The sequence below is a fragment of the Mesitornis unicolor genome, unplaced genomic scaffold, assembly GCF_000695765.1.
Source record: "Mesitornis unicolor isolate BGI_N332 unplaced genomic scaffold, ASM69576v1 scaffold36088, whole genome shotgun sequence".
Classification (NCBI taxonomy): Eukaryota; Metazoa; Chordata; class Aves; order Mesitornithiformes; family Mesitornithidae; genus Mesitornis; species Mesitornis unicolor.
Window position 1 is genome coordinate 127365 of NW_010201923.1, and position 26172 is coordinate 153536.

At 38.5% G+C, this 26172-nt stretch overlaps 1 protein-coding gene across 1 annotated transcript in view; it reads right to left on the reverse strand.

The window, feature by feature from the left end:
* Positions 1-14866, reverse strand: part of GADL1 (glutamate decarboxylase-like 1) — a 68372-nt gene extending 53506 nt beyond the window's left edge. The window contains exons 1-8 of the mRNA XM_010190244.1: positions 14717-14866; positions 13789-13915; positions 12003-12093; positions 11206-11312; positions 9618-9733; positions 4133-4212; positions 3963-4017; positions 489-605 (exon numbers count right to left, since the gene is read on the reverse strand). Of these exons, the coding sequence (XP_010188546.1) occupies positions 489-605; positions 3963-4017; positions 4133-4212; positions 9618-9733; positions 11206-11312; positions 12003-12093; positions 13789-13915; positions 14717-14866 (843 nt within the window). The remainder of the gene's footprint in view (positions 1-488; positions 606-3962; positions 4018-4132; positions 4213-9617; positions 9734-11205; positions 11313-12002; positions 12094-13788; positions 13916-14716) is intronic.
* Positions 14867-26172: the final 11306 nt, after the last annotated feature.

Sequence of the window (26172 nt, forward strand, 5' to 3'; positions counted from 1 at the left end):
GGGAGATGCCTGGTCTCACTGTGCCTTTTCACATATTATCCTAGCATAACAAACCTGTAAATATGAAACAGAATAATTTATCACTGGTTGACTCAGAAATATACCTTCATTTTAACCTGTATGAACCATACAAGACAATTCTAATATGTGCTTTCTCCGATAGAATGTGGAAAGAATCCAAAGTTATATTTGTATATAATCACCCTTGAAGCATTTTTAGGAGGTAGCAAAAAGAAGAAATTGATTTTAAAATAATTTTTAAATAAAACCTGACAGTGACAAAATAGCTTTGACTGCTTGTCACAACCAAATAATTTGCTGTTTTTCAGCACACATAACAGAGGCAAATCAGAATGCATTTCTGTTCTCTATGCAAAAAAAAAAAATATTAGAGCCCATCTTACTTCCACAAAGAAACATCAATAGTCAAAAAAATAGCAATTATAAAAAAGCAATGCTAAACAAAACTACACAGTATACAAACTCACATCAACATGAAGCCAGAGGCCATGCTTTTCACAGATATCGGCAATTTTATCCAGAGGATCAAATGCTCCCAGCACTGTTGTGCCTGCTGTAGCACAGACAAGAAATGGTGCTGACCCCTGCAATAGGATTCAGAACAAAACATTGTCATTTGTACTATTCATTTCCTCCAGTATATCTGCAGAGTTAAAGTACAGAAAGGTCTAGGAATGTAGGACAAAGATGCAACAGTCTACATTTTAGTTTCCCAGCAGAAGATACTGCATTTAAAAGTGCTGACTCTTTGGAAAAGCAAAAAGAACCAAAAGAAAAAAAATTCTTTTCCATTTTCAGTTAACACCATCCCAGGGCAGACTTCCCCAGCTTCAGACTGTTTTGACAGATGCTAGTTTTGTCTAGATCAAAACATACCGGATATTTGACATCTCTCTTTATATACTGATTTTCATTTTTCAGTCTTCCACATTTTACTACCATATTTGCTGCTACTCTGCTGAATAAAATCAAACTACCAGCTCAGCCAGTAGACTACCCGTGCAAGGGAATGACTCATCCCTCGAGGGTCTCCACCTGTGCTGCTTCTACAATGCCCCTATTCTCTGCCCAGTGAAGAGGAACCTTCAGTTTGGGAACAGGATTTGCCTTCAGCAGTACTGGCATGTGCCATGACTGGGACTGCCATCACTATCTGACCCCAGTGTCTGATTTACAGCAAAGTACTTTTTACTTGCTACTTTCACAAGAAAATAGGAAGGGCTGTAGATAGTAACGGAACATCAGGAGAGAGACCACTGGAAATCTCAGACAGTTTTAAGGTTAGACAGGTGGGATAAGGAAAACTCTTGCCAGGCTGCAGTCTCAGACAACCACCACAACCTATCCATTTTGGTTTCAGTAGCTTTGCTTGCTGCTTTCCCATTCAACTAATAGCAGACATGCAAGTACAGTAGCAGATCCTGGCAGATGCATGTGCCTTTGCCTACTTAGCAGCAGAAACTGACAGAACGAAAAGAATTGGCAGAGTCTGAAACAACTTTATGAAATTGAGGGTATCAACCCTAGTAATGACTGTGCAGTCTCAGTTGCTGGTAAATACATGCTGAAGAAACTTCTCTGCATGTTTCAACATTTGACCCACAGCATGACAACATAGTTGCTAAAATGGGACTGAAGTTGTTATTAAATTGTATAACCTGGAATCCCTGGAGTCCATTTGCAGTGAATTTAATGTCTAAGATTATGTAAGTCTCTCTGCTGATGTAATTCAATGCAGCTTCACAGAAATCATCCATCAGCTGAAAAATCAAACTCTACACGAGTCTTTTATGTATCTTCACTTCAACTGAAATCTGATCTCTCTTTTCAAAAAAAAAAAAAGTGTTGCCACTTTTAAACATCTACTACAGAGACAGATAGGCTTGATTCACATTTACACTCTGACAGTTTTATACTTCTTTAACAGTGTAGGGACTGTGAGAAGCAATGAAAAGTAACACTGGAATGAAATTAAATTAATCCCATACATTCACAAAGAATTTCCAGCCTATAATTCACTTCTTGCTTATTCATTCCTAATACAACCTACCACAAAAGTCAATCAAACTTGCAAACCAGCCTGAAGCTTAAGTACAAGACACTAGCAAGTGAGTCAAAGATGTATCCTAGTTCCTGTTAGGGTTCTCACCACTTTTCTCCTACTGGTACATCAAAGCCAAAGGTCCCACAGCAGCCAAAAGGTAACATGACTGGATATGGGGACAAGTCTAGGATCTCTACAAATTCCAAAAGTAGTTACCGTTACACATTTTTCCCCACAAATAATTAAATTTTTATTCTTCTTAACAATATAGTTAAATATATCTTCCTGACTAAATTCTCTGAAAAGAGGCGTAAGACTATTACTATTCATAATGATCATTTTATGCTCCCCTCACAAGCAAATACATCCTCTGTGGTCTAGAGTCATTAGAGTATTTACTGTAATTCACTGAAGTGTCCTTCTGTAAAAGTTGAAAAGTAGCACTTTATCAAGGACAGACACACTTACTGAAGCTCTGACAAAATGAAAACCTTCCAATACACCCGTAACTTCCATTAAAATGCAAGTAAAATAGTGTTTTCCTGTAAGCAGAGCATTTTAATATAGAACATTTGTTTTTAAATTGGAAAGCACCATACTGAGGTTGACCTTTTCTTTAAAATCCCAAATGGCAGAGGGTTTCTTTCAAATAACCATTAAATTTATTATTACATCAACAAACAAGAATTATGTTTTTGCAAAAGCAAAGAGCTCATTCTCCTGTCAGCTTGGTTCCTCTTGCCCCAGTCCTTTTTTTTTCCCACCAGCTTGCTCAAATGAGTAAAGTACAGGTTTTCTTCCACAGATAATACAAAGTACAGAAAGAGGCAAGCAAGAGGGTTTGCTAGGTCATTAGGGCCACCCTATATCAGTAGTTATGCTATCTAGCACGAAACCTCAAAGAAGAGATGGTTGTTTGGCAGAAGATGTACCTAAATCAGATCTTAATGAAAGCTGCTGTGGCCACAGCAGTTCATGACAGGACAGCACTACCTTGGCTTTTCCATCAGCAATAAAAGTTGGTTTCCCAAGGTAGGATTCCATGGTAGGCATTGTCTACACCATGGACGTAGCACTAGTCGCTTGCTTGGTATTCACAGATTGTGGACTAATGGCTGAGCTCTGAATCCTATCAATCTCATCCAAAAACTGAAAGTGAGAAATAAGGTGAGCTAACCAAGCCAAAAGAAGATGCTTTGTGCCTTAGAATTCACATTCAGTCCTCCAAGCTCTCTAAAATCAATTATGTTGTCTATAGTAAGTGCTATCTTACAGATTGTCAGAATGTATGTTAATGTTGTCCAAATGCACACGTCAGTACATTTCCAAACACTGGCCTTTGACTTTCTACTCGGCAAAGTCCCTGTGGGAAAAGAAGCACAGGATGGAATGTCTGCACTCTTGCTACAATACTAGAATGGATCAAATTTTGCATTTGCAGCTTGCAAGGTAGTTTTAAAGACTAAGCCCCATGCTACGGTTCTTGCCCACTGCAGACGATAGGGCAATAACTCCTGTAATTAAAGCTGTTGGTTTTTCAGTTAATTTACTGCTTAAGAAAAACAAATACTGCATACATTTAAAAGAGGATCAAGGATAAAAGAAATCCTAGAAGAAATGTGCTAAATACTTCAGAGCATTGTTGTACTCAGGACATTCGTAAGTAGTAAACACCCTGTGGAATTTTTTGCCCTCGTAAGAGTGTAGCATCTAAAAGTCTTTGCTTGTTACACAAGCTTGTGGCAAACAGTTTGTACCTGTAAGAAAGACACTTGTACATTAACTGCCCTATTTTTAAGATTTGACTCACTCTTACTTTTCCTTCCTTTCACTCAGACACAAGCACACACTGCATACACTCCTCCTCTGTCCTTCATGCTCTCTCTCTCCCTCTCACCTCTTTCCTGGCCCGTTGGACTTGTTTCTCCAGTTCCTCGGGTATCATCTTACCTCTAAGGGACACAGATTTAAAACTTTTTCAGTTACATTCAAATAGGTTGGTTATGCACAGCACTAGTGCATTTTAAAAAGGCTATGAGACCACAGTCATGGCTTTTGTATGCTTACCTTTCATCTGTTTTGATGAAGTAAACATTCTCTGTACCAATTCCCAGGAAGGAGGCTGCCTTCTTCATGGAGTAATGACACTGTAAACAAAAAAGGCATGAAAAAAGTGAGTATGCAATTAAGAAGAAAGAAATAAATTCTTTAGCATAGGGAACAGTGACACAGAAATTAATTTAATAGCAGCTAACAGTCATGACAACAGTATATCCTAACACAGAAAACAAACTGCCAAAGCTACACAGCACCAAGGCCACCTTCTATTTAACAATTAATGACACATACTGAAGACTGGGCAAAATAAGACAAAAAAAAGAGATGTATACCATGCTTAAAATGTGGGCTGAAAAAATAAAATGCTTTATTCTATATGATTTTTTTAAAGCTGGTTCTGCTTTAGAATGAAAAATAGAAATTTTGAAGTGTCATCACGGAAGAATTATTGTTTTGAAATGTTTTAATAGAACTGAGTCAAAGTATTGATGAGTGTAAGAGTTGGGAAATGCATGAGAAGGTCCAAAGGCTGCTGAACTCAACCACCTAGAAACAAGCTATAGGTATGAAAGTCCAAGAGCACCAGTCCTTGGAAACTGGACCCTTAATTTGTATGTATCTTGTGATATATCCAAAGACATTATCCTTGTTGTTCTTCTACATGCTTTCTCTAAACTTCAGCTGTTGTCCACTGCCAGAGGCAGAATACTATTTCAGACTGACTCTTGCCCTGACCCAGCAGCTCTCTTCATAGAATCAAGGAGCTCAAGTCCCAAGACTTACCAAAGCCTTTAGATGAGGTACAACTGGGACTTCCAAGGCTTTCAAAGCCCTATCTCTGCAAAAAGATCTGAAAATCATGGTGTTGCAAAGGTTGTTCACATGAACGTGAAGCCATTATGTAAGCACGCAGACTTCAGACAGGACTCGACACATCTTTGAAAGTTAATATGGATTTTGCAAAAGGTTCCAGTCTGGACCGGCCTGTATTTTTCAGAAAATGAAGTTACTATTTCAACAAAGAGTTTGAGCTAGGTCTCATCATAGAGATCTCTTTGAATGAGATATGCATAGGCCACTTCTGACTTTGCAATAAATTTTGAATAAAGAGCATTAGTGTATGAAACCCATGAAATTAGTGTAAAAGATGACGTTCCTTCACCTGCTCAAAGGATGTTAGAAATGGGTGCTTATTCAATCAGAATGTGGTAACATGGCTCTGGTGAGAAGGATACTGAAGTTTACAGTCCACTCCATAGTTTTTACAAGTTGGTTTTTTTCTGTTAAACAAATATTCAAGGTATATCTTACCGTGTTTCCAACATTCACCTCTTTAAGGACCTGCTCTACTGTGAATACTGTTATTCCAGCATAAAAAACATTTTGTCTTATTCCAGAGTAAGAGTATGCTGATCTCTGCTTAATCCATCTTCAAGATTAGCTAGGGAATTCAAGATACAGTAACTTTCTTAATCTGAAGATACTTTTAATGTCAAACTACTCTGAATAACCTGCAGTGTGCCAAATGCCTACTCACTTATAACAATTGATTCAGTTTTGAGAGTATGCAGCACCTCATAGGACTACACAGTTCTTCTCAGAATGAAGATCATGCAAGATCACTGCTCTTCTCAAAAAATAAATTTGGCTCTTTTTCACATTATTACTGAAGAGTTAAAATAACGCATACTCCAGCAACTGTGAAGATGTCTAGAATTGTTACTTTTCATACAGGAGGTGAAGCCAGGTGGTTAATTAATTCCATTTTCTTCCAGAGAGTTCACACAAATGCAGTTACTGCAGAACATAATTATGAAAAATGTACAACATTTTAATGTGTGGGTATGAATATATTAAGGGTATTAAAGCCTGTCACGCTTATTTTGATGAGATGGATGATCTCCAAGGGCTCTTTTTCTTCCCGACTAAAAGGTTTCCCCCACCATCACCCACTTCTTAAATATAGGCGTACACAGACACTACCTGATACTATCAGGTAGTTTTAAGAAAGCCTAATTTTGTAACATGACACATCCACAGAGCCTTTAGGGCTCATTCATTTAGACTGTTACAAGAATAATGAGATACATAGGTGGATAATTAGTCTTACATTACACCAAATTACATTTATAATGGTAATGATTGTAGAGTGGCTGTGTGTTGTTCAGTAGAAGTTTGAAGATGTTCTCAACCGATTACGGAATCACTTAAAATACAAGATGCCTCCATCACTGATTTCTATCCATTAAAGTCAAATGAAAGGTATGAATCACCAGGAATAATGAGATTGCTCCAAATTGCTGCAAACTCAGTATAGTAGTGAAAAGGCAACCACTAAATCATGCATTTTATTACCAGAAAATTATATGGGAGACTGGGAGAAAAAGAAAAGAGGCTTGAACACCTGAGAGATTATAAACAGAGGGAAAGGGAAGAATAAAGGGAATACTGAGACAAAACAGGATGCAAGATACATTATTTCTTGCTTCCACAAGTACTTCTATGCCTCTTGGAGAAATTTTGTCACATCTTCAATAGTACAGAAAGGGGACAAGACTTATACTACTACACAGACTTGGAATATGCTTTCTTTGATGAAATAAAGTAGTCTTTTAGTTATATTCATTGAAAACATACAAGAATTTCTTCCCCCCCCCCTCCCCTCACTATCATTACTAGAAGCCATTATGGTAAATTACACCACGTCATTTTAAGGAAAAAAAAAAATACCAGGGAACATTTAGCAGCTCCAGTCACAACAGTGTCAAGTATTCACTTGTTCATAGTTCCCTTTCCAATAAAAGAGAAAGAAATACCCAGATAAAAGGTAGTATTTGTATCTAGACTATACACATAATTTAAAATAATAATTTTAAATACTGTGAGTTCGGATTACTCTTGCCATGTCTTTTGCAGTTTTATTTGTTTGGACACATTATTAAATTTGTAGCCATTTATAGTAAGAAATTAATGCCTTTGAGCACAAGATCAAATTGGAACAGTGCATTTAAGGTGTGCTGCTACGCTATTTTAACTATAGCTGGACATAGCTTACATTCCTAATAACATTTGCAAAGACAAGGTACTTTCCTCATGTGCTCATTAAAACAGAAGATAAATTTGTATTTTCTTGATTTTGAAAATTTTCCTAGAAATATGATTGCATAAAGCAATTACATTATTATGAGATTGTTTTATTACTCATTTTTGTCTGCTGTAATTTGAACAGGGGATGACATGATGAGTTAATGTTGTGTTCTCTCACTTTATTACTTTCATGATCAAGTTGCACTGGGGAGGAATTTAGTTACATTGCATCTAAAAAACTGCTCCTATCAGCATGCACATTTCTACTGTTTATACATCCTCTTCTACCTTCATTTACCTCAAATTTAGAAAATTTCTACCTTTTCAGGATCAACACAATACATTCTTGGGCCAGAATAAAGTTCAGACGAGACTTATATAGCAAAAAGTGATAAAAAGTTGGCCTGACATCTATAACTACAACTGCATTCAACTCCTACAGAGCCACAAATCATGCCTCAAGAAAGCAAGGTATAACAATTTCTCTACTACTGCTACTGTCTCAAGAGGAATCACTCTGTAATGCTCCAGCAAGAGAGCTATGGAGTGAACAGTGTTCATTGTGTACCATGATTTTAAGTAGCTAAGCATTCTACTTGCAGGAACAAAGAGCCTTTTTATTACTGAAGGCCAAACAGAGCATGTGAGGACCTTGGGTGGGCCATGCATTAAACATATACCTTCATGTTATCCAAGAGCACACAAAAAAATACATGGCCCCAGATCACATAAAATTAAGCCACTGAGAAGTCTATGCATTCTGCTCTACAGCAGGGCAACTCTTTCAGTTTGCCTAGTGACAGACTGAAACTCTGGGACTTGGCACCTCAAGGCAAAAATAATTTCATCTGAGCACAGTGCTGATGCCAAGCCCTAAAATGACACAAGTGCCTTGAGCAGCCGTGTATTCTGACTCCTTATCAATACTCTCAGTTCATTATGGCTTCATGGATTCTCCATGCCAACACTGTCGAAGATAAACATAGGTTGTTAACTTCTCCAGGACCATTTTACAGCAAGAGATTACTGAGTATTAAAGACAACATGGTTTTGTGAATCAAGCAAAGAATTAGTTATCAAGAGCATTGCCTTACAAATAATTTACTAATTTATTCTTCCTGGGTAGTTCTATGTTCTATGTTCTTGGTTTTTGGGGGAAGCAAAGACATCAAAATAAATTTACTCTGGGGGTGAAATAAAATTTATTTTGTCATGAAATTAAATGTTTGTTTGTTTTAGGGTCCAAGAGTATACATTTTAGTTAAAACTTGCAATGAGATAAAATGTTAATTAATGATAAGAACTCTACATTCTTCACTTCAGAAGTATTAACGGAACATGTTTCAACTTCATTTTTCCTTCTTAGCTATTTTTAAGTTGTAATGTGATGAATTAAGTATGAATTGGCATGTCATTTCATATACACATTTTTCAGAAAGAAAAAAACTAAATATATTTTGCCTGGGAAGAAAAAAAAATCCCTTTATTTAGGACATTTTGATTCAGTTCCAAAATATATGTGCTGTCTTGGACAACTTATGCAATGCCTTCATCCCTTGGGCCTCTTCAAAATAAGCCTCTCATCTATTTACGCTGCAAACTGTTTGGAGCATAAACTGAAGAGCTAAAATTATTCTAGTAACTATATACTTCCTAGTACTGCAAGATTCTCACTTCCACTGGTGCCTTCATATAGAACTAATAACTCTGTACTTATCAAATTATAAACTCTTAAAATTAGAGGGACAGTTGAGAGAAAAAAGTCTTAAAAATTAGCTTCAGGAAGTATGTAGTTTCAAGATATATGTATGAATATAATTGAATTTCTCACAGGCAGATATTGTTCAAAAACTTTAAATCTAGCCACCTATTTTCAATTATTTAAAGAAGAACTGTCTAAAGATCCAGCAGTTTTTTTCTGAAATGCTTTATGGTAGGTTTGGTTCTGTACCACAACCAATCTGTATTCAGACATAAGGCAGAGTGGGAGCTGCAGAGAGCCATCTCACAGGTCCACAAGGGCTCAGCTTAGTGCAAATTAAACCCGCAGAAAAAAAACCTTCGACATCCAAAACCTACCTATGGTTCCTGCTAGACTTTTTGCTGTGGGAAATCAAATGCTACAGACCTCCACCACACACCACATGCATTCTGCTTCAGGTTTGCCCCACCTACAACCTATTCTTGTATCAGCAGTTTCCAAGAGCAGGAACATCTGTGTTTGTTTTCTGAAAGCAAGGAAGCTTCTGCAGGGAAATTTATCATCAAACCTCTTCACTTAGCTCCAAGCTTATACAGTGATGACAAATTTAGTGTACCAGTGCCCCATCAGACACGCAAATGATATAATTTTGCAGCCACTGAAAATACACATCAAAACCCCTGTTTAGTTTTGTTTTGTTTTTACCTCTTCCGAAGCAAACAGGACTAGCCTTGGCAAACCTGAAAGCCCTTTTTCCTTTATCTCAGGACAAAATTTGTATCTTGCCAAGTTCATAGCATACATATTAGAAACAGAGCCACCTGCAGAAACAGACATACAAATATCATATTAACCAGGAGTCCTAGCACTTGTCCTGTGTCCGAGTGCTTAACCTATTGGGGGGGGGGGGGACCCCAAATAATCCTTTGGGGGGGGGGGGAACCCAAATCATACAGTTCACCTATAAATGCATCCATCATAGCTTATTTCCTCCCCAAATGACTATAGACATAAAATGACTTTTGGGCTCTGTAGCATACATGGAAACAGAACGTGTTTGAATGCTCTCTGGGGATATTTTCTGAAGAATAAGACTGTGCCCAAGCAGTCCTCCCCCACAGAGAATAGCCTGCAACGGCTCCTTCCCATTTATGCTGAAGCAGCGCCAGCTCAGCTACCCGCACCGAGCTCAGCTGTGGCTGCACTGTACAGAGCCTAGGAGATCTCTTGGGCAACCAGGTCTCAGAGTATTACGGGCAGAGAAAAAGCCATTACAAAAAAACCACAGTGAATGGGAATTGAAAGATCTGCAAGGTAAGATCTGGACAGGTTTTTTTCATTTAAAAGAACAAAAGCAAAACAGTAAGAAAACCCTTACACAAAACTAGTACAAAAAAGTACAATTTATTTATCTTTTGACAGTATCTCAGTAAGTTTAATTAGGCAAATCTGTCATAAAAGCAAGGACTGTACTGAAAATACACATCAAATGTGTCATGAAAAAATCCTTACTATTAATATATTAAAAAGGTGGATTTTACTTCATTTATTTTTCTACTACACCGATGTAGGCCAGAATTACTGACTTTATTTTTGTATTGGAGGGGGGTGTTTAAATCCATTTACTGATTTAATTTCTCTTCTCATCCCCAAATTAGATAGAAAAGCTTCACATCTAGCCTAATAATTTGTTATCTGAATAATCTGTGGAATAGTATCATTATGCTTCATTATTTCTACACAGTGAGCTGGAACGCTGCTTTACAGAACATTTGAAAACCATGGCTTATCAAGAAGCTTCAGAAATATTTGTTTGGTTGGCCTTATCATAACATTTAAAAAAAAAACTATCAAAACTCAAAGGAGTTAAACTCTTAACACTCCCACTAAGATAAATTCTGGCTCTCACAGTTGATAGGATACACAGGTTAGCACCCTCAGGCACCACTGGTTGGTGTTTAGCACATCAATCGGCTCTGTCTGTTAACCAATTTGACTCAGTCCAATGACGCTGTCAGTACTGTTATTAATAAGGTCAGGAAGGGTATCAGCTACAAACAATTAATTTCTACATAATTATATTTAATGTAGAACTATTTTCATTCATTAGCTGATCAGATTCACAGAATTATTACTAGAAACACATAAAGTAAGCCTGGATTAAATAGCTGTGAGTGGGCATCACTGGATTTTTGCACTCATTTTCAAAGATTCTACACAAATCCAATGTTTGTGGAATTACTGGTATTAGTTGGTTTATAATGACCCACTTTGAAATCAGAACTGTTCCTACCTGGATTAAATATCCCATCACCTTCTTCCCAACCTATGAACTCAATCATTTTCTTGATGACTGCTTCTTCCACCAACAGAAACACAGGGGATACTTCATACGTGTATCTGAACAAAAATAAAAGCATCATGATTGTTATTAAGACTACAGAACTCATGCCACTGAATACTGCTAAAACTACATAAAGGTCTTTAGCACCTTTATCTAATCTGTCAGAATCTGACCACCATCAGCAGTAGAACTCTAAACTAAAACCACTATGGATCTGACCCAGCAGAGCAATTTCTTAGTTCCTGACAGCATCACACTGACATTTCCACTCTCAAAGTAATACATCAGAGCTTGCTTTTAATGTAGGTCACACACTTAAATTTCAGCTATAATGACCTATTGCAAACAACAATTACTTTTTTTTTAGGCTTTACATTTGCAAGTAAACAGTACGCAGGTAACCATTTGCATTCAAATCTGTGCAGAACGCCTCAAAGGAAATGAACAACTGAGTAAACCAGATTAATTTGTTTTTATGCACTAAGATAAAAGGGTAAGTTTAAAAGTATTGAAAAATACTCTTAAGCCCCACCTCACGAACTAGAAAAAAAGGCCTCATCAGATTAGCCAACCTTCTGGTGAGCTATTCGGCCAATCCAGGCTGTTTTCTCTCTCAAATTCCTGCACAATTCCTACCTCCTCTGTAATACTGAAAACAGAAATCAGAAAGTGGGAGGGAGCAAAAAAAGCTGTTATTCTAAAACGCATGCTAATTCATCATCAAGAGAAGAAAGAACTACACTTACACACTTGGATTCAGTGCTTCTGTAATGAAACGAGCCACTAATGAGTAATAATCTATTCCAGCATACAGCTGATTGAAAAATCTTGGATGACCTGAAAATACAGACGAAAAGCAAGCAGGATATACATGAAAAGGGAATGTATCACAGGCCCCTCAGCTGAATGCTGATCACTGCAAACCACAATTCACTGCTTCATTCTCTCAATATTTTCTGCACTTACTCTCCTTTTCTTAGGTTAGACAATCCTCTGAAAGTAAATTTAATAAGCACTCGCAGGTCCCAAAATAAGGCTTGAGAGCTGTTAGTAGTCCATGGAATGAATGTGGTCTGTTTACAAGTTTTACAAATCGAAAAAAAGAAAAGGGACTGACAATTTAGTATACACAGTGGCTTTTAACAGTGGTCTCAAGAGGCCACAATGGATGCTCAGCCAAATTTTGCTAAGCAGTAGAAGACAAGAACCTGCTGATCCCAGGCAGCTGTGCCTGTGCTCCCATTGAAGTCTCAGTATAGAGAGAGAGAGACAGTATAACAGCTTGGAAAAATTTGCGGCAGACTTAAAATGTCAAGTTAAGAGAATTTGTTTTCCTGACTTGAAACACTGAGATATAACTAATTTCAAGAAAATGCTATGCTGACTACAAAACAAGTCATCAACAATCACCACCTAAATTTTAATCCACAGCATAGTACTTTTACATGCAAAGCCAGATAAACTATACTGCCCCATTTATATTATATCTGGGGCATGAATGAATGTTTGTACTTAGATTAATGACTATTTGCACAGCATATTTTTATATATGATACCCTTTCTAAGGTGACATAGCATAACTAATGAAAGTCTAAAGGCAATTTGCTAAAGAAAGAAAAACAGAACACCTTCCACTAACTCAGTAATTATATCTGCATATTATTAGTGCACTCCCCCTGAAGATCAGTATTGCTATTTTTCTATGGTTTTCAAAGGTAGGCATTCACTTTCAAAATTATTTTACGGTTTTACTTTGTAGCAACAGTGACTGTAGAAGGGAACATGCCCTGGAAATGCACAACTAGCTATATCAAATGTCCTTCTCACTTTCCACAACACAGCCTAAGCTATGTCACATCTGAAATCCTGAGCTACTGAGCCGCAGTGCTGTTTCCTGAACAGATGTTGTTCATCCCTTTTTGCTAAGATTGAATTATCCTGCACGTGCTGCAGAAAGGTTAGCCGTAGGGAACTAATCCTGCAGACATGAGGCGTACTGTCTCTGAAACACTGCAGGCTCTCTTCTCATAGCGTCTAGAACAGCAATTACTGCCTATCAGCAAATTAACACCCTATAAGACTACTGCTCATAAAGAACAATTGTAAATGTAAGGTAATCATCACTAAGAATGTACGAGGGCAATGATGCCAACTCTACTCCTCATCACTGAGACAGCAGGAAATCACGCACAAAAATCCTTCTCCTGCCTGTTTTGCTAGGCTGCTATATCATACCTGCCTAGGTGACTTTCACAAGAATTCAAAATGACAGAATCTACCATTAACGTCAATGGCATTACAGGAATTGGTTTTCGATTAGTTTGCCATGATTACACATCTTAGTCAAACCTATGGTGACCAGCATTCAGTCAAACAAGGGAAAGACGGCCAAATGTTTGCATACTTCTGTAGGCAGACAGAAAACAAACATTCACATCCCCAGTTTCCTGAAAGGTGACAGAACTTTGTAAACATTGCCCTGTCTTCCTAAGTTAGCATACAAAATAACTTCACTAGAAATCTCATTCCTACTGGTTTTGACGCTGTATTTTGTAACATCCCGGCAGAGTTGCAAGAGTTTCTGGTGAGATTCTCCGGTGTCCCTCATTTCCAGATCAAGAATCTGCTTCAGTGTTTCAGGAGCTTGCCATTCACAAACCTAGAGATGGGGAGGGGGGAGACACCAGTGAACAGGTTATCCAAGAGGAAAAGTTTATAAAGGTACAAGGTAAGCACCACATTCAGCACTGGTTTCATAAAACTGCCCATTGCAAAGCAGCATGCCACCAGAAAATATCTCTGGCAAACTGGTCTCATGGGATCTTGGCTTTATTGTGTCTAGGCATTGCTGGACCATAAAAATTAGAGTGGGGAATGCTGGAAGGCAGAAAAGCAAGAGTCCTGCAGGTCTAATTCTGTCCTTAGCTAAGGATTTGTAACCACAGCAATTTCAGATGCTGTTCTGCCAAGGGGTGGAAGCAACCAGTGCATGCGGAAAGGCAAGCATGATTCATTAGCAGCTCCTCTTCCCATACAGCCTCTTTCGCAAGGGTTCCGCAAAACCCATAACAATCTTACAATGTCGCACTTTCACAGTGGTACCACATCCATTGTTCCTCCTTCTCCAATACCAGTGCCTCTAAGGAGCAAACAAATAACTCCGCCACCCCAAACAAGAAAAACACAACACCCATTTGTCATCTCAAAGAAAGTGACCATTGTACTCTGAGATGAAAAAACTCATTATCTTCTGCCAAATATGTATGCTAATTATGTTATTGAAAGCTTTTATAATATGATCTTTCTTAATTTGTAAGGCTGTCATTTTATTTCAGAGCCAGGCACAGACTAGAAGCAAGTTTGAGGCTACTTAAAGTGTAATAAAATACTGCTTAGAAAAAAAATTATTTAATGTCCATTATCTCTATTACAAATTCTCAACGTCACTCTATGGCTTTACCTTTTCTGTTACATCATCAGCTTTCTGTATTACTTCTTCCATTATAATCTTATAGGCCTCTTCCACAAACTTCTCTCCTGCTTTTGAGTCCATTATCGGACCATTTAGGATGACTCCATCCACCAGAACAGCATTCTTCTTCTGGAGCATCTCCTGTTTGCAAATACCAACTGTAAGATAAATAACTCACAATTAGAGCAAGACCTGGACAACCACATCATAAACTAAAAAAAATAAAATTCTTTCTTTGCTGAAGATTTCATCAACTTAATGAAAAAATTCACACTGACTTTTCACATGTACAAAAATCCCAGATTTTGGTGGAAGAATCTTTACAGATAAAAAACCTCAATGTGTTACTTCAAACATATATTGTTATTACGCAGGTAACAATAGCCTACTGAATGGTATCTACTGCTTTCTGTAGCATACAAAAGCATGCAGGACACCTTCCAAACAGAGAGGAAAATAAAATTCTTGCTAGAATATGATACAGCTGGATAAACAGAAATAAAGTGCAAGATAATAGGCATTTTTCTTAGCTGAAAATGTTTTCCTCCACATGTCATCCCTCCTGCTCTCCTTTTTTAATGAAATAATTTTCAGTTTCATTTCCCATATCTTTATGCTGCTCCTTCCCAACAGCCAGTCCTATAGCTCCGAGGCTTCTGCATCCTTTGCAGTGTTTCACTGACCTACACTCCATGAGACTGCTGTATCACATACCTGTACTCCTCTCCTTTCTACCCTTACCCTATTAAGTGTCCTCACTCAGTAATTACAGTAATTTGATGTGCAGATAATCTTTTTTATTCATTTCCACAATGATCTTTTTCCTCTCCTCACCTTTATCCACTCCTGATGAGTTCCATAAACACGTTGGTACTTCCTCCTTCACTTCTGAAAGCACATCAAAGATGCTTATAAGACACTGGCCAATAGCAGCAACCACATATCTATTTCATGTATTGATTTCATAAGACAAGATTAGGAGTCCAGTTTTAATCAACGTAAAGATAAAGATGAAAGTGAGACTTCTGGAGATATCAAGGGAACAGATATTTGAAACAGTAGAGCACTGAAAGGAGAAGCGGTTAACTACTGTATCCAAATTATCTGGGTTACAGACAGCATCTGTTCACTGATCTCACCTTAGAGTAGCTAAGACCTATGAAGCCAGGCAGCATTGCCTTGAAGGATCTACTTCATCTCCAGTGAGGATGGTGGAAGGGTAAAGATGTATGAAGGAAAAAGTTCTATGCCCTAAACAACTTTATCTTCTGCTTTAGTAACTGGAGCAAAAACAAAGAACAGAAGAAAGGTAGCTTTTTCACAGGTCTAAACAAACAACTGAATTTCCAGAAGACTGATAGACACTGCAATCTGACACATTCATCGTGCTTATCATAATTACAATTTGTCATGCACAGAAGGATATAAAAGAACAGAAATGCTGCCTAGAAAGGTACATGACTTCGAGGTCCATTGACTGAAAGAAACCCTGTCAATCCCATAAGCTTTTGTTTACTGACGACTCAGAGAAGCTATTCAGTCCACTTTTACTTTTCAGAAGAAATACAACAAACAAGATAAAATTCTAACATGAGATGGAACCACAGGCTTCCCATAATGCTGTTGGCAAAAAAAAAGGTTCCTCACCCTCTCCATTTTTGAAATTTTATTTTTAATCCAAAGGGGTAATATACCAAACTTTGCTGAACAGAGTAGCCTTCAGCACATTGTTATAGGAGAGGCACAAATGTTCTTGTGGAACAAATACAGAACAAGCCGGTAAACAGCATTACATCTTCAACAGGCAAAGAGGGAAAAATCACAGACACCAAAACTGTCAATTCTCATCATGCTTTCTAGCACACAACAGCAGAGGCACTGTACAGAATCCGCAGATTTGAAAATGTCTTAGAGGTCTCTGAAAATGCAGTCTAGTAGGTCAACTTTACAACACTTAAACCACAGGTGTTAACAGGGAATTGGAAGGCATCAGGTCTCTGGGCAGACAGAACATGGACTATTTTTGGATTGAGTTAGTTATTTAGTGCATAAATACCTGCCTTAAGTACTAACTTGAGTATAACATTAACTTAATAAAGAATCTCAGCCTCGACACCACCTGGATATGCTACCATTTCCATGTATGTAAAAGGTGCTTTGTTTCCATGGAAAAGAGGACAAGATCTAAAAAAAAACTATATAAGAGATTAATACATATTGCAGAGCACAGATGTTTATACTTCCTTTGGTTACAAGAATAGAATGTGGAGCAAGAGAACTCACTAAAAGAGCCTTCATTTCAACAGCAATTTACCTTTATAACGCTCCAGCAAAGAATTCAGGACTTAGACCATATTACATTTTATAAAATAATACACCTTGTAATTATTTGCCACTTTCTTAATGTTTTTGGTTATCTCTTAACCACTTCAATCTGAACTTGCTGAGCTAAACTCTGCTTTGGAACATACCATAAGACTATTACTGGAAATTAATAGGAATAACTATTTCACAACCATCAAGCCCCAAACACACACATTTTCTGAGGTAAAGGCCTTCAGGTTTTGCAGACATCTGTTGGATATATACACTATTCATGATTATAAATAATATTCCTCATTATTTTAACTGCAAATCCTGTGACACTTAATCTTCTACCTATAACTGTCTGATTTCAGGAGCTCTTATGAACATTCTAACTCTTCTTTACTGAAAAAATAAATGTTTCTACTTGGCTGCAATACAAACCTTGAAGAGAAAAATTAAGTATTTATAAAAGTCTGAATTTCCATAACATTTTTTTTCTTTTTATCACATTTTTTAAAGATCCTATGACCAATCTATTATATTTTATGTGTGAAGACCCAGAATGGGTTCACTTTTTATGTCACAGTACCCAAGTTCAATAGCACGCCTTCAACACCTTCTCAGAGCTCAGCATCCAAGCTAAGAAACACACACGCTATCTTTATGAGCTGATAATTCATGTTGTCTTCTTAAAAGACAAGAAAAAAAATCATACTTCAAATACTCAAGACATTATTTTCCACTAATTCTGGTTCTTTTACATAGCTGTCTCAAACACACCTGATTGCACTAAGGGAATATGTTCCACATGGAGCCCACTTTGTAGAAACAGCATTTTGTCACATGCATATTTTTTGTTTTCAAATATAATAGGCAAACAATCTAGGGATGTGGCAGCAATAAATATTTTCTATTTAAGGATACAGAAACAGACTCCTAATCAGACTCAAAAAATGGACTTCCAGAAAGGATATCAAATGCAATTTCAGCCAAAAGGCTCCAGGCTTGAAACAGAACTAAAACTTTACCAAATGGAAGTGTTTTAAATCAGAGATTAAGGATTATTGACTGAGATATTCTTCTGCAAAAGAGAAGTCTCAATTCTGCTTCAATTGAAGGCAATTGGGCATTTAGCCACTGGCTTCTGCAGGGGCAGAATCAACCCCATAATTCTCACATTTCATACTGAATGAAATATTCTATTACAGAAGTCTAAGGATTTCCAACCAGCATTTCATTTTTATGATCAATATTATTTTCCCTGCAGAAAACATAAATTAATTGGAGTTGAAATAATGTACAGAAGGATAAACATATTTTCAGATGTTTCTGTATCTTCATGAAAGCATTACCAAGTATTTTAAAAGCTGCATCTGTGTTTCCATAAACATACAGGAACTTTCCCTGCTAAATTTTTGCACTACAAAAAGAAACTGGAGCCTTGTACTTGGCACATCCTGACAACATTTGGGAGTGTAGAATAAAATGCACAGAAAGATTTACTGCTCATAAGGAAAAGGCAGAAACAGAAGGGGGTGGTTGTGAAAGAGTAGCTTGTGCTTGAATGCCAGAGCCAAATCCTGTTCAGTTTACACTGTAGCAGTACCACTGACTATTCAACTGAATGCAAAAGGCTGGCTTTGACCAAGGGCTGATTTCTGCTTTGTAACAAATGCAGTAATTGCCAGCATTAATCACAAGCAAATTTTAAGTTTCTCTTGTATGACCTAGTCATGGGTCTTCTTTCAGAAGAATTCAGTATTTTTTTTCAGTGTGTCCAGCAAAAGAAAACATGTGAACTTCAGTATCAAGACTTCACACCACCATGTTTAACAGATTACTGTGGTGCCATATCATGTATCAAAATATTAAAACACAAACCTGTCCTATACTATGCAGCTGAGTCCCTTGGCATATATAATCTTTAAAGTCACTTTAGTTTCTTTAATCACCGCTTTCTTTATGTTTATGACTGAAGAAAAGCCACTCCAGTTTTAAGGCAAAATACACTGTTTCACAGTAAGCTGATTTTCCAAGCCTGTTACCAAGAAGAGGAGATGCGGGCTTCTTAGGATCTAGTATATAAGTTGACTTGGTGTCCTGTCAAAGCCATCCATATTAAAGTAGGTACAGGTACAGTAGGGCTCATGCAATTGTCCCTACACTACACATTCCTGTTTTGCTGGTTTATGGACCAGGCCTGTGGACATGAAACAAGTTGGGTGCTTCACTTCAGAAGATCTGCAACAGCCCCCACACGCAGGAATTCTCCAACTGTGAAAGTGCCAACATGACCTTTATAGATCAGGATTCGAGGAAAACAAAAAGTGCTTCTGTTCGGGCTCAAAGGCCCCTCAATAGACTCTTTGAGCACCCTGATAGCACTGAACAGCAACAGTACAATAAATGGGTCTTATTCTCCATCCCACACCTGAATTTCCCATTCTGAAAAGAAAGGTTGAGATGAGAGAGAGAAATCTGGAGAGGAGCCCCAGTGATGACTATCTGACAGAGAATGCAAGGTCAGCCCTAGAAGAAAGGTTCTGCTTTCAGAGATGTTTCCATAGTTATATACAACAGTTATATAGAGAGTTATATACGGAACTATACACAACAGTACTAGGCAAGATATGCAAAAAAAATAATAAATAAAAAAAAGAAGCAGACAAAAGTTAAGAAAAATGAATCAGGAATTTTTATGCAGCCAAACCTCAGGAATTGATGTGAATATTTAATAACGACTTCTCAGTGCCCAAACCAAGTAACTGCAGGAATGATTCATGCTGTAACATTTCCAATTAGGAAGAAAGGCTGTGGAGAATTGGAACGCACCTTGATGTGAAACCAAAAAACAGCAGATGCCAACTGTGAAATGGAAATCCCAACTCCGTGACACCAATGAGGTTCTCTGAGCTCACACGTTCTACGCCAACAGCGTAGGGAGCATCTGAGAAACAAAATGGCTTCTATTTTAATAAGAATTTGCACACTGATAATGAACATTTAATGAACATTACTTTTTCTGTGGCAAAGTGAACATATTTGCAACATCCAAATCACTCACGGATACTGTGCATGGGATAGTGAAGTTAACTTCAGGAGGCTGAGTTCAGACAGAATTGACTAATATATGCGTGACCCACACAGAATATAAAGTGTCCCTGAGATTTCTCTGCTTCCCAGTGGAAAAAATGGAAGTGAAAATACAATAGGGGTTTTTTTTTTCCAAATGGAAGTCCTGCAACTTGATTTAAAAGAGTCCACGACAGCCTGTAATTTCATGCAAGAACTGTATTTTTAGTCATAATATAAAAACAATTTTTAAGTCCAGTCATTCAAAAATCAACTAAGAAAACAGCAATTTACTAAAACTGAATTTTCTGGAATTCAATGCAAGTTAAAATGTAAAAATAGATAGAAAGTAAAAATTTCATTTTAGGACGTTTTTCCTCTACATTCAAGTTACAGTGAAAACAAACCTTTTTCCTCTCACATTTTTTTAACATCATAAACACTTCCACATTTTCTGTTTCCTACAAAGCATTTCTAATTACTGCTTACTAACTTATGTCTACAACATTGCTCTGAGATAGGCCCTTATTTACTAACACTAGTGCATAGTAAATCAGACTGCAACTTTCCAGCCCACTAGGTCCTCTGAACTAGTTCCTATGTAGACATTCATAATTTATTAGCATGTTATGTATAGCAAAGTAGTTCAATCCACTTTCAAAATGGAGCTGCCTTGCACAGACTGTTATGGTGTTGCTGGTCAGATCAGCAGAGACCGGTGATCCAGCAGGGCTCTGGACCCATCACATCAGGTTGTGCCTGCCTTGAATTTCCTATGTGGTTTTGGGAAACCACTCCTAAACTGCAAAAGGCCCAGCTGCTGGGTGACAATACACATTGGCAAGTCCCAGCAGAAGACACGGGCAGTCCTTTTCGAGGGCAGCAGCCTGAATGATGCCTGGTAGAAGCACAGCTCTGACCATGCATGCTAGGGCTTACCAATGAGACACTGTGATGATCCCTGTTTCCAGCAAGGCAGCTGAAAGAGGCTCAAGCAAAGTCCCCACACCACCTGCAGTCTGACTGCAGCCATGTCTTCCATTTTTCCACTAAGGTAGGCAGTGGGTTTTTTTAACCATGCCAAACCTGTAATCAGTCATTTGAGATCAGCATCAGCACTGCAACCAAATACCAGGTACAAGCAGCACTTGTTGCTTTCTCTTTCCCCTTCAGGCAGGTGCAGAAGCTTTTTAACGTGATATATTGGCCCCAAAGGGCCCTCAATAATCCTGGAACAACGGAGTAGGTCTGCTTGAGAAAAATGAGCTTAAGAAGCCCAATGAGGCACAAGCTCTTTCACAGTGTAACTAGTGGAGGGACGCCAAGCCACTTATGAGACAACCTTTCTTGTTGAAACCCTGACATTTGCCAATGGATAAGACCATATTTATGAGGCTTTTCAGCTTACGTAACATGAGATGTGACAAAGGGCAGAGATGTCCAAGCTTTAGAGCCAAAAGCTCTTCCAAATTCTCTAGATTTAACCAGGTACTTTGTAGAATTATTGCTACTTCACTGACAAAAGACTTTGGTCACTAAGAACCACTTTCCTCATCATATTTATGCAGTGAAAAACCTCTGGTCCAGTCTTTAAAGACATCTCTATTTGCTGACACTTGATAAGTTTTTAATTTAAAAAAATGAATTACAAAAAATTCAAGATCACATGTACTCAAGAAACAGCAACAGAGATGGACGTACGTACATTTGAACCAGGTCAAAGTCACCTTTTATTACCCTTAGACTAGCCCTGACAATAGTCACTAACTGAAACAACCTCCACTGACATGTCACAAAGCAACAACCATTTGTCTTTGAATTTTATTATTCCCTCATTGTACATGTATAAAACCCATTAATGTTAAAATAAGATAATTTGAGTGCACAGATGGGAGATTAAACAAAGGGGAGAAATGGCCCGAATTTAGCCATGTCCTGCTGAGTACCCTTCAGCTATCAATGCTTTACAAAAAACTGCCTCCAGCAACTTCTACATATTGTGACACAAGATAAAGCAAAAAAGGCCACAGGAAATTTAAGTTTTTATTTTTGCAAAGCCTGAAGAGGTAGTTTCTATAAATATTTGGGATGAGCATTACGACTGATTATCCCAAATCTGACCATGGAGGGGTGGGGGAGTCAGACAAATACAAAGACATGTATTTCAATGTGTCCATTTTCCCATCTTGAACAAGTAATAAATGCTTATGGAAATACAAATGGTCTTTAAAGAAGCAGGCTGTTTAAAATAATGAAGGGCAGGGAAATTAAGACACATTAAATCTAAACTGTTTAATAGGCAGCAATGGCTGAATCAGTATGCAACAAGATCTCCCAATGCATTAAAAAGTGACAATTCTTGGTTGTATAAGTGACAGTTTAAAAGATGACTTAATCAAGGAAGAAAAATTATTTATTGAACTTCTCAAATGTCAAATTAAGCTTCTTCACTAAATGTTCATTAACTGCCAAGAATATTCTTATTAATTATAAAGCACAATGAATGTACTCACACAGAATGGCTTTATTTGATGCAAACTTCATTTCTTGCAAACCTATGTTTCCCTTCCTCAGATGAAGTGATATTAGCAAAGACCCTAGTATCTTTTTTTATCAGAAAAAATTTTAAGGCACGGGAGAGATCCTATTCCTCTGCTCTGACCAAAATACTAACCCAAGTGTCACATTACCAGAGCCTTAAAGTCACCCTAACTTCCAGTATGTTTTACCATGCTTCACATTACACCTGTTTGAGATGGCAACACAGCAACATCTTACATGAAATAAATGTTTACTGACTCATCTCCCCAGTCTGCTGGCAGATGCAAACCACATACTATCCCAAACATACCATATACACACCCAGCAGCCAGCTATTCAGGAGTTACAAAGCAAAATATTGCCTAAATGCTACCTGCTCCCTTCCTCTTGTGGTTTCCAGCTCCAGCTTCCAGCTGTTTTTTGTACCTGATGAGCTAGTAGCTTGTTTGAGACTGCTTAATAGACTCAACAGACTTTATGCCCCACAAGGGAACATCTCACCTTTTTTTTTTTTCTCCAAATACAGAATTCTCCAGGCTTTCTCCACACCAAAACAACCTTGGAAAGTTACCATGATGCCAAATGACTGAAGGCTATGTGCAGTCAAGATTGGGTTCTGCAGCTAGGAGTAGGAATCTACTTAGCCCCTTCTCATTAATGGGATTTTACCATCTTTTGTATTAGTGGAAGCACAGGCTAAAAATCCCTCTTATATATCCCTGTACAGTCATTAAGGCTGCCCTTATGGACAGCGGTGATAATGTTTGAGAGAAATTAGGCTAAATTAGCAACAAGTGAGATGAACCTCATCAGTGCTCATTTTCAGATGCATTAAAGAAAAAGAAAACAACAACAACTCCAACAGTGTCACCTCCAAGAGAGTTCCCACCATGTTCACCACAGCAGCCACTGCAAGAGTAACTCTATACACAACCAACTACTCCAGCTATGGCCATCTTGCCAGCTGCTCCAGCTGTGGAAAGCAAACACAAGACTATTGCTGCAACAGGCAGGTGCCTTTAGTCTTTGTCTCCTAGATGTCATCCCACACAACCTTGGAAGATAAGAGCACATAAAACCAGTACTGAAAGGAAAACTGCACATATAGGCCCAAAAGGTCTGGTTTCAACACTTGCTAGAAAAAAAAGCTTTCAGCATGCAACAAAGACCTTAGCACCTCAAGAACCAAAGAGCCCCATTTCTCCAACAGCAAAATCTTTCCCCCGATCCCAAATTGCCTGAATACATGAATAAGGGAACTATCAACACACACAGAAAAGGCTGCAATGCAGCCCAACTTCCTTCACCATGCCACTCACGAAGTTCATTCACCAGACAGAACCTGGTAGAAAACATGGCAAATCACCAAAAGTAAAGGGAAGAGAGGACAGGGAGAGTAAAGAATTCCTCATGAGAGATAAAACACACAGATGTTACAGATACTACTCATGAATAAAGTAAAGAGTGGGAAACCTGCAGTAATGAGGGCGGGGATTGTATGATCACTAGAGACATTCTGTCTTACCATCACAAGCCAATGGTTTTGGAAGCAAATTAGACTTTTGGTAGCATACTTCAGGAAACATTTGAACAAGAACGCTACTACACAGCCAAAGGCAACACCAGGATCTCAGTCTTAGTGATCTCTAGAAGCTTTTATTTGGTGTTATCTTGTCAAAGGTTATTAAGATAAGCTGCATCTCAAGCAAATCACTTTTGGAGTTGCTGTCACTCATACAGTACTGGTCTTGCTACTCACATAGTACAGCTGTCATTACTTGCACAGTACAGCCTTAAAATACTATGCACACTAGAACACATTTACTGCACACTAGAATTGTCATGGAACTTAACAATGCTCATTCAATTCACATCAAATCAAGAAAAAGAGCGGCATTGTTCCTAAATATATTAAGTTTCTTGAGTTCTCTTTCAAATATATTATTTTGTTTGGAGATTTTCAACCAATAGAGTGCTAATGACTTGGGTTACCCATGAATGCAAGACCCTGAACTTCTAGGAGACAAGCTAAGAGATTTTCCTAACCTGGGAGTAAAAACTTTTTTAGTGTTTCATCCATTCTTAGGGTAAAACTAAAAGAAACATAACAGGTCTCAAATGTTTTTGACTGTTTTCATGTAAGATTCCCAATCTGGGATAAGTGGAGAAAGTCTTAAGAAAAATATTGATCTTGTGGCAGAGAAGACAGCCATCTGCAAACACTTGTACTTTTTTCTGACTTAGCAACCAGTTTCCACTCACACAACCAAGAAATTCGTCATTTCTTAACCCTGCAAATAATGGCATACTTTAAACCTAGGCATAGCACAATTTAGTCTCTGCATTTTCTAAGCTGCTCCAGAAGTTTCACTAGAGTATTAGCCATAGGTCTTCCACATTGCTAACTTTTATAAAAATACAGTCAACTTTTATTTCACAGTATCACAGAATATTAGGAGTTGCAAGGGACCTCAAAAGATCATTCAGACCAACTCCCCTGCCAGAGCAGGATCACCTAGACTAGGTCACACAGGAACGCGTCCAGGCAGGTCTTGAATGTCTCCAGAGAAGGAGACTCCACAACCTCCCTGGGCAGCCTGTTCACCCTTACAGTAAAAAAGTTTTTCCTTATGTTCACATGGAACCTCCTATGTTCCAGCTTGCATATTTTTCATTACATAATGATGCAAGGCCTTCCTGGTAATGCAGGTAAACAAGTTAACTTGATAGTACATTTTAAAAACTGACTAACTTCTCCTTTTATGAGACCATTTGCTCCAAAGCAAACCATTGCTATACCTGCTTTATTCTGGTGCCTGAAAACAAAAACAAAACAACAACAAAAAAAAGGCAAAACATAAATGCACCACTCTTTAAAGATCATTTATTTCAACAAAAATACTGTGTTGCAATGCTTTTATAATAATTGTTGCAAACACTACATACCGCATTAAACCATTCTGGCTACATTATCACTGCACTTTAGGGAAAGGAGGTTATAGATAGATATTCAACAGGCAGCCTGTCTGCTCATCTCCACGCCTTTCTGAGGAAGTTTCGGCGGCAGCCCTTGGCGAAAGCAGCCCTTACCCCTCCCGCACCGTGCCTGCGCTCCGAGCCTGCCTCTCTCCTCTGCCCTGAGGTCCCTCTCCTTCCCGGACCCGGTGGCAGACGTGGCGGGGAAGCTCTGAGAGTCCCTGCAAGCCGCTAGAGGAAGGGGTTAAAAGCCCCGCGAGGGGCAGAGAGTGAGGCGCTGCCCTCCTCCCTGCCTCCCCCGAGCCCCTCCGCCCGGCCGGGAGGGTGAAGGCGGTTCTGGCCCCGGAGCATTTACCCTCCATCTCGCCTTCACGGTGGGCGTCAGGCGCAGATCGGAGGGGAGGAACCTCCCCGGCGTGACCCTGTCCGCTCCCGCGCCGAACCGAGCCGTCCTGTACCGCACGGAGTCCGCGGACTTCCCACCCGCAGCCACCCGTCCGCTGCCTCCAGGCCGTCTATTAATACTCTCGGCGCCGCTGGCCCGGCCC